This window comes from Manihot esculenta, chromosome 14, assembly GCF_001659605.2.
Source record: "Manihot esculenta cultivar AM560-2 chromosome 14, M.esculenta_v8, whole genome shotgun sequence".
Classification (NCBI taxonomy): domain Eukaryota; kingdom Viridiplantae; phylum Streptophyta; class Magnoliopsida; order Malpighiales; family Euphorbiaceae; genus Manihot; species Manihot esculenta.
In genome coordinates this window covers 12,146,171-12,163,014 of record NC_035174.2, presented here as the reverse complement: position 1 = coordinate 12,163,014, position 16,844 = coordinate 12,146,171, and the positions used below count along the sequence as shown (strand labels likewise).

Here is a 16,844-nt window from a genome sequence, read left to right as displayed (position 1 = left end):
ATAATTTCTAAAATTATATTTTTCTAAACAATAATTTTATTATATCTTTCATGTCCAACTCCCATATATATATATAAATTGCTAAAATACTATAAAGAATTCCTTTTTTTTACTGCTTTTTTTTCTTAAAAAAATTATAATAGCAAATTGATTTTTTTTTATCATGTTTTCAATGATATTTAAAAGAATTTCTTTTAAAAAATTAAATTTTTAATTACAATTTCAAATAGAGCTTTAAATTAAAAATAAAAGTACCTATTGAGATTACTCTAGGATTCAATAAAAACCGAATATTCGTTCGGTTTAATTCAAAATCAAATCAAATCGAATAAATTAAAGATTAAAATTTTGGTATTTATTAAAATCGAATCGAATTAATTTTTATTAAAAATCAAATCAAATAGAATCGGTCTGATTCAGTTTGATTCAATTTGATTTCATTAATTTGAATTTTTAATAGATTTTTTAATTTTTACACTTTATTTTTAATATTTTAAAATTTAATTAAAATATTTTAACGATCTAATCTCTCTATATTATTAAAAATAATATACTATTATCATTAATCGGTTTGATTTAATTTTTCTTTTATTTTTTTAATAAAGCCGAACTGAAATAATTAAAATTTTTAAAATTAAAAATCAAATTGAACCGAAATAAATAAAAATTCAAACTAAATTTTTAATTTAATTTGATTCAATCGATTTTTTCGGTTTGAACTGAATACTACTCTCCTATTTAATAGTTTTGAGAGCTAATATTTAACTACACTTATAAGTTAATAGCATTGAATTGAATCGAAAAAATGTGAGATAGTTGATAATTTGTGGAAAATGTAGAACTTTTTATTATAATTATTTTTTATATGATAAAAAAATAAAATTAATTAAAAATTTACTTTAAAATTTTAAATTTATTGGCTAATAAATAAAGAATTCTATATTTATAGAGATTTTTGGTGGTTATAGTGTAATAACAGTTCATGAAAATCACAAATATGTCATCGTTAGAATCCAATAAAAAACTATCAACAGTTTAAAAATACTGAATTATATAAGAGATAAAATAAAATTAAAAGAATTATATTAATGTTTTATATTATTAATAAATTATTTAAATTAATTTAAAATTATGAAATGTCATTCCAATTCCAATTGAAAATAATTATTAAAAATTTTCAATTTTATTAAATAGGGCTAAAAGGGAAAGTTATAAGAAAAACTATTGTCTTATACTTTTTTTTTCAAACTGAGAAAAAAAAAAAGTTTGTTGACTGAAGGAGTTAAATATAAAATGATTTGCGAAAATAAAAAAACAATAAATTAAAACTACAATAATATATTAGTTTATCCTTATCTAACACAAATATTTTTTAACGATTCTTCCTTCAAATCTTTCCCATTGAATTTCTTCGTATCTTCCTCACCAAATTACTATTTTTAATTCACATTGAATATAAAATAATTAAATTAAAAAAATTATAAATAATTTATTTATTTATTTATTAAAATACCCATCAATCTCATAATTTTTATTTATTTTATTTTCCATATATATTAAAAAATAGGTTTTACTATGTTTTTGTTGTAAGATTAATTATGCATTTTTTTAATGTAAATTTGTAATTTATTTAAAAGAATAAAGGGCATTATAGGTACATGGTAGTTGCAATTTTATAGTTGGGAAGACAGTTGGTAGTTGTAATTAGATTTAGGAAAAGTGTTACTATTTCTTAAATTTGACCTATTTGATTAGTATAACTAATTATAATATACGGTAATTATTCCAACTTTCCAGTGGACCAGCCAATGGACTTAAAAGAAAAAAAAAAAAACCTCCCAAAACGTATCAAGATTCTATAATATGAATCATTTGACATAATTTAAATGAAAATTTCAAAAATCATGCAATATATTATATTTTTTTAAAATAAAAATATTTTAAGTTAAATAAAATTATTTTATTTTATTTTAAATAAGAGAATTATTGAAAAAATATATATATTTAATGTAATTTTTATAAAATTTTTAATTGCAAATAGAGAGATAATAAATTTAATAATTATTACACTAAAATTTTTATTATAATTAATCAATATATATAAAATAAATTTGTGAATCTAAATTAAACACTCAATTTTATTTATAATAAATTTAAAAATAATATTTAGCATTTTGACTGATATTTAGGTGCTAAGAAAATAAATTATGTAAAAATTTAAACTCTTATAACATTTTATTAATTATTATTAAAACACTTAAATACGTTTAAAATTATATTAAGATGAGTATTCGGTCAGTTTGGTTTAAAACCGAATCGAATCGAATAAATTAAAAATTAAAATTTTAGTATTTATAAAAATCAAACTGAATTGATTTTGACTAAAAATCAAATCGAAATGAATCGGTCTGATTCGGTTTGGTTTGAACTTTTAATATATTTTTTTTATTTTTTATATTTTATTTTTAATATTTTAAAATTTAATTAAAATATTTTAATATTGATATAATCTAATTTCTCTATATTATTGAAAATAATATACTATTATCACTGATCGGTTCGGTTTGATTTTTTTAATTTTTTTCTGATTAAAATCAAACTAAATTAAAATAATCAAAATTTTTAAAATTAAAAATTGAATTAAAATGAATAAAAAATTAAATTAAAATTTTAAATTAATTTGATTCGATCGTTTTTTTCGGTTTGAATCAAATACTGCTAATTCCTGACTATATTGAAATATAAAATATTCACAGGAGATAATATTTAGAATATTTTAATATCATATTAAATTTGAATTAAATATAATTTATTTTAAAATTTAATTTAAATTAAAGAAATGCTATTTCTATCTCAATTCAATACATACACAAATTATTAAAATAATTAAAATTATCGAACAGATACGATTGGATAAAATTAAAGCGAATGAATGAGATAATCAGGATTTAGGTAAGAGATTTAGTGGCTTGTTTTTCTTTGTGATTAAGTACTAAGATGTGTCTAATACGCGTAAAAAAAGTTAGCTAAAAATAAAGGATAAAGTGAATAAAATAAGAAAAAGAAAAGTTAATTTGAAAGAGACTATTTTTTAAAAGATTAAAGAAAATGTCAAAATCTAAGTAGGATTTTATTTATCTATTTATTTCTATTTGGTAAGGTAAGTTGGTGGTTGTTGCCTTCACCACATGAAGTCATGAACCATTGTTTTGTTCCTAATGGTATGGTTGATTTTTGTGGCAATTAATATTATATATTGTTTTTAAAAAATTAATAAAAATGAAGAAAATGATTTTATTGCCAAAGACTTTTAATCAAAGGATAACGTTTTCCCTATTTTTATCAAATTTTGAATTTCATTATTATATTTGCTTTCCTTTTATCAATTTAGATTTTATTTTTTTATTTGTGCAAGTTTAAATTTTTAAATAAATTATTTTAATAATTAATATAGATATGACTTGAAATTTGTCGTATAATATTGTATAGCTAAGTATCTACGTGGGTCTCCACATGCTTTGGAAAAGATTTATAAAAGAAAAATGATGCATGGAAAAGGAAACTACGTGGATATGATAGAAGATGAAAGAGAAAAGGATGTGGGAACAACTAAAGGCAAAGGCTTCTCAATTGAGAGAAGTTGACGAGTAGGTAATTCCAATTACAAGTATAGTAAGGTGGGGTACGTGTTGTTTCCTACATTCAACAACGATGTGACTTTGTTTTTTTTTTTTTTTCTCCAAAAATAAAAAATTGTGAGATTCTACCAGTATATCCTATTTGTCCTTTCACATCCTCAACATTACATTTGTGGGGAAGTGATTGATCCCACTTAATTATGTACCCATATACTTACATATCGTAATAATATTTTTTATAATATTTTCTTTTAGAATGAAGATCGAAGATTAAAGAAATAGAATCTGAAATTTTTCAGATTTACTCAAATATCTTTATCAACAAATTAAATTCATGAGTAGCACAATAATTTTAAAAATAAGTAAATAAAGAAAATGAAGGTATTGCACTCATATATGCAATTTACTGCAAATTAATGATAGATTAAAAATTTATCATTAATTAAAAAAGAAAAGTAAGTTTTCCTCTTTCACAAATTAACAGTTAGTTAAAAAAAATTTAATGCCTAGTATAGGAACGAATTTTAATTCTGTTGCTAAATAAGTAACGAAATAGCAATAGAATTAAAATTCAGCAACATAAATAAAATTCATCATTAATTTATTGGTAACTTACAAATAAGAAATCGCTTTTTTTTTTCTCAAAAAATTATCAATAAAATTTTTTCATCTTTGATAAATTAGCAACTAATTTAAATTTAAATTTGTAATGAATTTTAAATTAATTGTTAAATTAGCAATAAATTTTGTAATATGTTGCTAATTTAATAATAAATTTTAAATCCTTACTATTTAAAGAATGATTTGGCCCATCAAATTAAAATTTCATTACTAGTTCTGCCAAGTTTCTTTTAAATTTTTAATATAATTTATACTCGAAAGAAAATAATTTCACATCGATTTGAATAGTGATAAAGTTTTGAGCAATTTGAAATATGAATAATACACACAAACTCATCATATAACTTTTTTTAAAGTGGATCTCGTATGACTCTCTCTAATTATCTAGTGAGTTTTTATTTTGAGAATGGTTTTTCTCTTTGGGTTCAATTTCTAATCTTATATCAATTTCCTGCAATTAGGTCTGTTCGGGAGAGAAACATCTTTTGCTTCTCTCTTGCACCTCCAATTGATTTATTTTTATTTTTTCTTTCTATTTAGATTTTTTTATCAAAATTGTCTAGATTTTTACCAGAAGACATGAGAAGACATTGAGGGAAAATTCTTTTGTTTGCAATTTTTTTTTATGGTTTTATCTTTGTTATGGTTGATGCATGCAAGCTGATGGCTTCCTAAATCTTGCACTTGGCTTTGCTTATCTAGTTCAATAAAGGGCAGCATGATGGTAGCTTATGGAGTATGTCTTAAAATGTATGAATAGGTCATCGAAGCGCACATCTTCTCTATCTTGATTGGTGCTAGATGTCGGCTATTTTATTTCGCTTTTATCATTTGCTTAATTTTTTTTTGTGGTTGCGTATGGTCTGAACTTGAACATGAATATGTTTTTATTGCATAGCAAGTGATTGCTTTAAAGATTTTTTCTACTTATACCGACTCCTAAGGCTTCAATGGTTATTAAGCACAGCCAGTAATGGCTACTGTTCGAGAGACTTCTCAACCACCCTAGCTAGGCTTCTTTATCTCAAGCAGTCGGAAAACCCAAAAGAAGGAACAATACTTTCTTTTTTTTCTATCAAATCCTTATTTCAGGTCAAGTTGGGTAAACAATAAAATTTAGAAATAAAATTAAGATATAAGTTAAAAATTGAGATATCTAATAAAAATTAATCAGTCAACATATCAAGTATCTATAATATAAAACTCAAATGCCTTCAACACTAAGTTTCCAGTCTCACCATATATTATCCACTGTCTTTATTTTTTAAAAATATATTATTTTAAAATCTATAATTTAAGAAAATTACTTTTATTTTGAAAAATAGGTTAAATAATTTCTATATTTTTATTTCATTCATTTTTTTAGTCCTTTTTATCATTTTAAGTGTGTGTTTGGATTTTATTCCGTCCCTTTAATTTATCTATTTTCTTAAAGTATACATGATTGAAGTTTTATTTTAATAATTGCCCTAATTAATTTATTTTTCAAATAAAAAGATGAAATAATTTATTAATTTTGTTGAACATAAATAAATTAAAAAAAAAAAAGAAAAAGTAATTTCCCCTTCCTTTTGCGGCTGCCACATGGAAGGGGCATTCTTTATGAAAGGTGTGGGCTTTGTGAGTGTATAGATAGGTACATCCATTATTGATGTGTCATGTGCTTGCACTAATATTTGATTGACCCAAGTGTTGGATATAGCCTTTTCATAACTGAATTTTCAACTATAGCAACTGAATTCTCTGTTTGAAAATTCCATGTTGTACATATATATAATATATATTCATTACATTTAAAATCATATATGATTTGGCTCCTCTACTTTATACAAAAGTTGTATTCTTTTTTTTTATTAAATTTTAATACTTTACTATTTATATAAATTTAACTATTTCATCCTCAACATTATAAAATATAATTATTAAATCTTTAAATATTATAATGTATAACTATTTAATTTTTAAAAATTTAAAGTGTCAATTTAAGACCGCGACAGTAAAATGCAATTTTATATATTTTAATTATAATTATAAGTTAATTATAATAGTTTGAAATTCATTTTATTTGGCTTCGCTATTGAGTATAAAACAACGATTTATTTATTTTTAATAATAGATGAAAGTGTGAATAAAATTATAATTTTATTAAATATAAAATATTTTTTTATTAAAGTATATTATTTTTATTAAAATAATTCGTTTAACTCCTTAGGTTCCACAAGCTGTCAATTGCTTAGTTTCATCCAAACAATTGGAGAATTCTCATGGTCTTCCACTTTGTCTATTTTAATAAAAACATCAAGCCGAACGTTGCTTTCTTCTCTCAACTATACTAGTTGAAAACTCAAAAAAATGAGGAGTTTTGATTTTTTAAAGGAAAAAAGCGTCAGACCCTCTTCAACTGGAGACCCTCTTCCTTGAAGCGTTTAAAACATAAATTCTTTATCCTCCGCCACAGGGTGTCCAGGGGGTTTTGGACAACTACAAACTGATTGAAATGTTTATGTAGAACTTTGGAAGGATGGAGTTCGACCGTGTAGGGATGAGTGTGTTTGAGACAAATGAACTATATGACAACGTCATGCATTCTGATATAGAAAATGCTCTATGTATGTACTTAGCCAAGGAGAGAACAAGTCCCCAAGGAAAGAGTATAGTGTCCAAGAGACGGACAAAACTTTTTTCAAGAGGAATGCTTTAGGTTGAAGACTCGGGTAACCGAGGTGGAGAATACCATGAAGGAGACCTTAGAGTTTGTAGATAAGTTTCAGGTGGATCTGGATGAAGCCAATGCTATAAAGACTACTCTTGAAAATCGGGCTAAGACTGCCGAGGATCAAGTGACTGATCTTCAACGGCAAGTCCAGGAGCTGCAATCTCAAGCTCAGGAAAGTCGAGCCACCACAGACAGGACTGCTAAACTAGAAGCTAAGTTTCGAGAGACGGTAGGCCGGGGTGGGGAGATGTTTGTTGAAGGCCAAGACTCTGTGAAGAAGGTGCTCATCAAGCAATTTCCAGCAAAGGACTTCTCCTGAATTAACGACATCTTTTCCGAGGAAGAAGAAGAGGACGAAGATAGGCAGGATGAGGATAAACCAAATGAAGACAATTCCTCTAACCCGACTTCTACTGAAAATGTAATAGATGTAGAGAATATAATAGAAGCTCGGGAGGAGGAGACTGAAGATGTTCCTCTTGTCGTGTAAAACTTTTCTAATGAAAATATTTTATTCATCCTCTTGTTTTTATTTTTGTTAAATATTAGGATCAGTACTCGGCCTAATAATATAAATAATAACTAGAACTATCACTGGCAATTTTACAGATCGTTCATCAAACTTTGATAAATAAATGATTTAATGTATTTCAACAAAACTAACAACAAAACATTTAGAACATTTACCTAGCGGTTATGTGTCTAGCGATTATCCGCCTTATGACCTAGGCATAAATGTCTTAAAAACTTTATTAATAGGCTGATCATGTACTTGATGGTTACCCGCCTTGTGGTTTAGGCATAAATGTTTGAAAAACTTTATTAATGGGACTAACACCTGGGCTACCTATTGGTTATCCACCTCGAGACTCAGGCAAAAAATGCCTTAAACTTGTTAAGTGTGACTAACATTCGGACTCGCCCTGGCAGTTATCCGCCTTGAGGTAAAATGCCTAAATTTCTTAATGGGTTTGACACCCGATTATATGCCTGGCGATTACCCACTTGCTGTCTTAGACATAAATGCCTTAAACTTTTTAATGGGTCTGGCACTCGGTCATATGTTTGGCAGTTACCCATTTTGTATCGATTTTAGTAGAAATTGCCTTAATCATTATCTTTTAGGACTAATACCCAAAGACTCACTTTGCGATTATCCGTCTTGTGGCTCGGCTCGCTTGATGCTTACCCGCCTTATGGTGTTTTTTTGGCAGAATTTACCTTAATTATTGTCTTTTAGGACTAACACTCGAAGACTCACTTGGCGGTTACCCGCCTTATAGCTTATCTAGCTTTACCTGCTTTGTGGCATTTTTTGATAGAATTTGTCTTAATCATTATCTTTTAGGATTAACACTCGAAGACTCGCCTGACGGTTACCCTCCTTGTGGCTCGCTTTTCGATTACCCATCTTATGGCGTTTTTTTATAGAAATTGTCTTTGTCTTTCGGGACTAAGCTCGAAGAATCGCCTGACGGTTATCCGCCTTGTGACGCTTTTTCTTTTTTCAATGCTTTCATCAATCTATCGTTTCTAATAATTCTGATTTAAACACCAAAAGGATTGAAAAATATATCATAATTTATTGATAATATTTCCATGAATTACAAAATCCTCCAAGAATAAAAAACGACTCGACCATATTACATTTCCTGATTCACATAAGCATGTGTGTTTGTGAGTCATTTAGTAGAGTATATTTTTTAAATTTACCTCGGTCATCCATACTGCATGACACTGGATAACTCCTTTCACTTTCATATTTTTACTTATATGACTTCTGAGTCTTCTTCTTGGTCGGTTTCTAATCATGTCTCAACACTTGAACTTTATTATCCAACCATATGTATTTCTGAGTCTTATCGGCTGCTGATAGGTGGTTGTTGAATTTTTAATTAGAAAATCCATGAATTTTATATTGTGAGTGTCCTTTTTTAGTATCTCACAAGCTATTTCATGATTTAATTCTCTAATCTGTATTACTTTAGTATTGAAAAGTAAGTTAAAATTTCTTAAAAACTCGTCCTCTATTTGTCGAATTTTTCACAAATTTGAAGGAATTTTTTAGAAAGTATACAAGTAATGAATTTATACTGGCAAATTGAGTAAAGTTCAATTACAATTTATAAAATATTAATTCTAACAAATTTTATTCTGTTTCTATCAGTAATACATTTTCCAAAAATCAAACCTCAATTCTTTAATTAAGAGGGTAATAGAACTTACTATTGCATACAGTATTTATTTCCAAAAATCAAACCTCAATTCTTTAATTGAGAGGGTAATAGAACTTACTATTGCATACAATGTTTAACCAGTCTTATATTTATCCGCGAACACTAGTTATCGCATGTGGAATTGAAATTTTAAATAGAAATTTAATTTTGAAAAAAAAAATATTATTAAGTTTCAATATTTTAAAAAATTTTACTAATTTATTTTTATTTTAAAACGATTCAATTAAAACATTCATATATTTTATAAAATTAAAACTTTTAGTAAGTTTTTAAAAAATCTTATCCGACTTAAAATTTTATATTAATTAATTTATAAAATTTTAATTTTACATATTATTTAGTCCATAAATAATAGTAAACTAAAAAAACCGAATAAGATTCTCCCTTCCTTTAATTTTATATAACTGACTCGAAAAGGCATGTAGTCAAGAAAAAAATAGTAAACTTTAGGGCAAAGTACGCGGAAAGAGAGGAGAGAATATCATGGAAAGTAACTAGAGTTGGCTAGCATGGGGTTGTTTGGACTTGAAAATGGACCAATTTAATTAATTAATTAAGGACCTTAAATTATGGAAAAGGATGGCCAAGTCAATGGGCGGCAGACAAATGGATAGAACACTTGGTCCTACCGACACCTCCAGGAACGGAAAAGGAAAGAAAAGAAAAGAAAAGAAAGGAAAAAGCAAGAAATAGAGAAATCCAAACTGCTGTCTTTGAACGTCAGAGAGGAATAATGGATTTTGATATGTAGTTGTTTTGCAATGAGGTGGGAAAAGTTTACGCGTTTATTCTGTCTATTTTCGATCCATTTCTAACACCTTGCCTTCCATCATCGCATATGCAATCTTCCACTTACTGATTTTTACTTTTAATTTCAAAAAAATTAGAAGAAGTGCATAACTAAACCTATATATTGAGGTTATTCAGTTCTTTCTGTCTATAAGATTTATTACTTGTAAAGAATAAATTTCACTCTTCATAGTTTAAGAAAACATTATACACGTGGCAGACACCGAGTATATCATATATATAATTAATTAATTGCAAAGGGTCAATTTGTTTATATAAAATAAAATACTAAAAAATCAATTCACACCCAATTACTTTAATTTAGAAATAGGATATTTTTATACACATAGCTATCATTGCTCAATACAAATACAAATATTTAAGTTTTTGAGTTTAATTTAAATTTATTTACCAAATAGAAAATTTCACTCCTGATGTGTATAAAGAGGTCAAAATTATATTTTATATTTTTTTCATAGAAACAAGCTTCCACGCAGGATTTAAATGGCTAATGCCTGCGCGCAAGCTTTTTTTAATTGTTTTATTATTTTAATTAATATATTATACTGGTATATTTATATTATATTAATTTATAATATATTTTTTATAATAATAAATATTTTAATATATTAATAAAGTAATTTAGTAATTAAAAAAATATCAATTATAAATTTATTAATACGTCATTATTTAATGTATTTTATTATTTTTAAAGAGATATTATAAAATTAATAATAAAAAAATTATGTTAAAAAATATTTAAAGTTATGAAATAATATTATTCTGTAATTAAATGTATATTGATCAATAATACTATTTTATTATTATATTACAATATTAATATGTTAAAAATAATAAAGTATATTATATTATTTAGTAGACGTATTGAGTTATTTTTTACAAAATCTATACGATATTAATATTATTGTATTATTTATAATTTATTAAAGAAAAATAAATAAATTAATATAAATATTTAATGTTATAAAAATTTAATTTAATTTTTATTAAATGTTTTTATACAACTGTACACGTTTAACATAATATTAATTTTATAGTACAGTAATTAAAAAAAAGCCATGATAACTGTTTATCAATAAATTTATAATTATATTATTTAATTATAATATTATTATATTAATATATTAAAAATTAAAATATATTATGAAAATAATTAAAAATATTTATTATTATAAAAATTATATTATAAATAATACTATCAAATTAACATAATATAAATATTTTATTATAATACAATAATAATTAAAAAGATAAAAATAAAATAATTATTTTTAAAAAAATCAAATTTATTAAATAATATCCATTAAAAATAATTATCAATTTAAATAGTATCAGTAGAAGTACTATTTTTAATATATTATTATAATAACACTATGTTTAAATAATATAACTTATAAATTTATAGACATCTAGTTGTTATATTTTATTATTTTTAATATACACGAGTATTATAATAATTAATAATAAAAAACTATATAAAAAGCAGGTTCAAACTGATTCACAGGTGACCATGCAATTAATTGAGAAAAGTTTAGATGAAGCAAGCTGGGTTAGGAATCTAATTTATGATATTACGACTTTGGTGGATTATGCGTGGGAAGTTAATTTCAAAAATATCTTTCGTGAGACTAACTCTGTGACTGATTGCTTAGCAAAATTGTCAGTTCAAGGCCCTTTAGAATGCAAATTCTGAAAATGCCTTCCTGTGAAAACTCGTTATTACTTGCAAGTTGATATTATTGATATTTAAAAATATAATATTATCTTACTATTAAACATATACAAAATTACTGAGTTATTTATAATTTATTTAAAAAAATAAATATTTTTTTATTTAAACATTAATAACAAAATATTATAAATATTAATAAATTAAATGTATTTGCATAAACTTTTAAAGTCAATTTTAATATATGTGTATTAGTATATAATCGTTTTTGGCTTAAGCTACAGAGGGATTTGTACACCTCGCTCTTCTTTTCTTTACAAAAGGGTCATACAAATCTCAAAATGTAATCATTCACAGGAGTCAAACAGACAGACCACATCAAATTAATTTACAATATCCGAATGGATAATAAGATTCTTGCCATGCTTACTAATAGTAATAAATCAAATTGGTCCACCTTCAATTGATCTCATGCAATTGAACATCGTCTGTGAAAGAGACGTCTTTTGACTAGATTTGTCCTAAAATCGGTAGTTATGACGTTTCTATTTTTGTCTTGTAAAGAAGATTACTAGTTCACACTGTAAAACTAATTAACCTGGAAAATTCATTTACTCAACTATCCTGGACTGATTGTGAAGCATGTGGCTATTAATAATTTTGATATGATAAATAATTTTAATTTATGTATTTAACTTTTTTAAATTTTAATATGAAAATAAAACACTACTTTAAGTTTATTTTTATTGTTTGAATTAAACTTTATCTACTATTGTTATGATAATATTCACAAAATAATAATAAAAATCAATAAAATAAAATGTCACACTAAAAATATGAATAATTTGAAATTCATTCATTATATATGATCGTTTTCATCATTTTAAATATCAAAATTTTGTATTTATTATTAAATATTATTCTAAAAAATTAATAATAGTAACGTTGAATAGAAAAAAAAAATATTATACATCTACAATATTTAAAATATATATTAAGTTCAAATAATTTTTAATAAAGGTATATTTATATTTGAAATCGATATAAGTGAGTAGATAAAAAAAAATCTAGAAATACGAACTAACTCTTATGCGGCTTGAATGAAATTGTGCTATAATTGACTAACGAGAGAGAATAAGATGGTCGGTATCTGGTTAAAACGAAACTGTACTATGATTAGGCAATCCGCAAAAAAGAGAATATGAGGTGGTGTGTTTACAGCAGTTATTCCACCGCTCAAGTTAATAAACTGAAATATAGAACGAATATACTGTAATTGTCAGAATAGCCTATATTTATCTCTCTTATCACTAACTTTTATACTATAAAAAGAGAGTTAATTATAATATTTTATATAAATTCATTAATGATGTGACTGGCTGATTGATAAGGGATCTCACCGACTAATTAGTTGGGGATCTTCTTATTGCAGGCATGATAGGGATTTGCTGTATTGTGTCTACTAAAGATAGCTTTATGTGAAAATTCAATTTTTTCAGGGGAGAGTGATTTTTTAACGGAGAGCTAGATGTTCTAGTGTCGAGATCTTCTGTAGTTGAGGAGATGAGTCTTGACGAAGAGTTCATCTCAAGCATTCAAGGATTCTTTTATCTCGATGAAATCGAGTGCGACCTGATCAAATTCTTATCACAATAGTCTTATATTTTATTTTTATCACAATAGCTTTATTTTTTAGTGTTAGCACCCATGAGTTTTTAGTCTATTATTATGTAATATTAATTTTTTTAAAAATCTCGATAAAATAAAAAAAAATTGCAGTATGAAAATTAAAAGTTAAGTTGAATTGATTACCATATATATAAATTAATAATTTATGTTATAACATGGAGGATAACATGTAATAAAATATTTTTGTTTGTACATTAAATTAATGAATTGTGAAAAGTTTTTTTTTTAATTTCTAATTTTTTAGATAACGTTTATAATATTTTTCTTATGTTAATATTTGTTTTTTAATTTTTATAAAAGTAATAATGGTTTAAATGTGCTTACATTTCATTAACATTTGTTTTAAAGAGTTTAGGATTTTAAAATCTTTAAAAGGAATGTCCAAACAAAAACTTAGATTATCATCTTTTAATTTATATCTAAAATTAATTGTGCATTTCATGATGTCATAATTATTTATTACAATTAATACATTAAGATTTTTTTATTATTCATAAAATATAGTAACTTTTATTTTTTTATTAAGATTTTTTTTATTACAATTAATAAATTAATTATGGTATTTAAAAAAATTAATTAACAAATTTTTTTTAAATTAAAATAAAAATTAAATAATTTATTCTAAAAAAATCATTTTATGCACCTTAAAATTTTTATTAGTATATGTATATATAAATTTATTAATATATTTTATTTTTTAACTTAAAATTAAATAATAAAAAATAAATTATTCTATTAAAATATCCTTTTTCATGAAAATATTTTTCATAAAAAATATTTTTAAATAAAACTAACCGAGTAAATTATATAATTTTTTTTTTATCATTGTCATAAATTTTTAGTTTTATACATTGGCAGCATTATTTAAGGTGGGAATTATTCTATTTAAATTGATAAAAAATCAAGTTGAATTAATTTAAAATTTTAATTTGATTTTTTATATATATCAATTTGATTATGTTTTAATTTTAAAAATTTTAATTTGATTTAATTTTTATTAGAAAAAATATAAAAAAATAAATTCAACTAATTTTTTATAATATAGAGATTAAACCAAAGTTGAAATATTTCAATTAAATTTTAAAATATTAAAAATAAAGTATAAAAAATAAGAGGTTACATTAAAAAGTTCAACTGATCAAATAGAACTGAATTAAATTAAATCGATTCATATCGATTTCTATCCAAAATCGATTCAGTTTAATTTTCATAAATATTAAAATTTTATTTTTAATTTATTCGATTGGATTCAGACTGAATACTCATTCCTAACATTATTAAAACATGCTTACCTATCCATAAGGTTCTCAATTAAATAGATAAACTCATGAAAGTTTATTTAACAATGCCAACTGCAATTCTTAAACAACTTTCTTTTTTATTTAAAAATGGAAACTACAAAATCAAAGTTGTTAAAAGGCATTGATCATCTATAAATAAATATTAAAAAAATTGATGATGAAATTTGTGTGGTAAAACTTTACTTAGATCTCTTGATCCTTACAGCTTCAACCTAGATACTTTATCTCCTTTACTATAATTAGACTGAGGTCCCATTAACTGTGATCTATTTTTATAATTCTATGAATAAAAATATAAAGTGTTAAGAATTAAAATATCTTATTTAATTAAATTTTAGAATTTTCATCAAGACCACGTTTTGATTTAAATTACAATGTCATGAAAATAATAGAATGAAAATTAAGATGTTAAGCCTTTTTTCTTTCTTTCAAGGCTTTTGTAGAAATGGGCTTCTTCCACATAAAAACTATGAATTCTTCTATTTCACTCCTCACTATCCATTCATTTATATCCACTAATGAATCTTTCGCCATTGACTATTTATATCAAATTTTTACCATGCAAGCAAAACCGTTCATCGCAAAATTTTTATAGGAGATTTATTATTTAGTTTTTGAATATTATTATTATTAATAAGTCAGTTTTTTATTATTATTAATAAGTTAATTTTTTAATTTTAAAAAATTTATTAAAATTTTTTTATTTTTTTATCCATCAATAAAATAGTTTTCCTATCTATTTATGCTATTAAAAGTATAGAAAAATATCAAATTATTCTGTCCTCCTTTAAAAAAGTGAAAGAGAGGGATAATTTATTTTTTTGTTATACAAGACTGACTTGTTAATAATGATAATATCCAAAAACTAAATAAAATATTTATTTGAGGGTAAATTGAATTTTAAAATTTTTTTCTCTTATTTTTTTAACAGAAAAAAATAGAATAAAAAAACTATTTCATTAACGAAGAGAAGAGATAAATACGTTTTAATAAATTTAATGGTAATACCTAGATACTAAATAGTAAATCTCTCAATTTTCAAATGATGAGATAAGTAAAACACGAGCGTACATAAATATTATTTTTTTAGTTATTTATCATGTATGAAATATGTGAATTTGAAATTTACAAATAAAAAATTCTTTCACATATACTGATATGCATGATTATTAATTGAAAATTTAGTGATTATTATAAGGACACAATTTATTAAACAAAATTGTAAGGACTCAATTGAAAAATTAGTGATTATACACATATACAAGGCTTTTGTGGATGAAATATTAAAAAAATTATAAAGAAGTGTGTTGAAATAGAAAGAAATCTTTGTCCTGGATTCCATTTTCCTCTAATATAGGATTTAAATTGTGTGCATGTTCATTATTAATTACCCTTTTTTTTCTTTCATTTTATGATAAGAAAATTTGGTGGATGAATGAATATATATTTATATAAATATGCGTGTGTATTCAGAAATAACCAACCGTAATCATGGCAAACCCAGATAAGAAAAAAATAATAATAAAAAACCTAACTTCAACTGCACTCGATCTCCCTCTTCGGAGACTGTGGCAATCTGGACGAGAAACTTCTTAAGCGAAAATCATTTTCGGGGCTCTCATCGTTGCCTTCATCAAAATTCAAAGCGTAGCTCATAGCATCATACCGGAAATCTGCAGAGACAGAGTGACGCCGGCGGTGGCCGCGACCATACCCATGCCCTTGTGCTTCTTGTGGTTGTGCTTGTCCATTTCGGCCAATACGAGAAATGAAGTTCTTACACTTATCGTGGGCACGGGACTTAATCCCGGCGGAGGTCGTGCGGAGGAGTTTAGAAGATTGGGAAGCATCGGGGACAGAAGGTGAAGAGGAATCAGTGGGATTGGTTCTGCGAAAGGAAGAGGATAAGAAAAAAGGGTATCTGAGTTTAAGCTTTTGTTTAAGAGAAGATGGAGAAGAAGACGGAGGAGTGCTGCTAGGTTTGCTTTCTTCCATGAAAATGGTGGTTCAAAAATGAAAATGGTGGTTGTGGAAGTAGTGATTTTTTATGGAGGAGAGAAGGGAGAGGGAGAGCGTGAAAGTTGGGGAAGACTGCAATTGCACCATGCAGTTTTGGGTTGTGGCTCCAGTTCACCGGATGTTGGAAGTTTTTGCCTTATTTTA

General features: G+C 24.8%; 1 protein-coding gene across 1 annotated transcript; it reads right to left on the bottom strand.

The window, feature by feature from the left end:
• Positions 1-16,217: 16,217 nt before the first annotated feature.
• Positions 16,218-16,676, bottom strand: LOC110600515. Its single transcript, XM_021737373.2, has one exon. It carries the CDS (start codon positions 16,674-16,676, stop codon positions 16,218-16,220), a length of 459 nt encoding a protein of 152 aa, XP_021593065.1.
• Between the last annotated feature and the right edge of the window lie 168 nt (positions 16,677-16,844).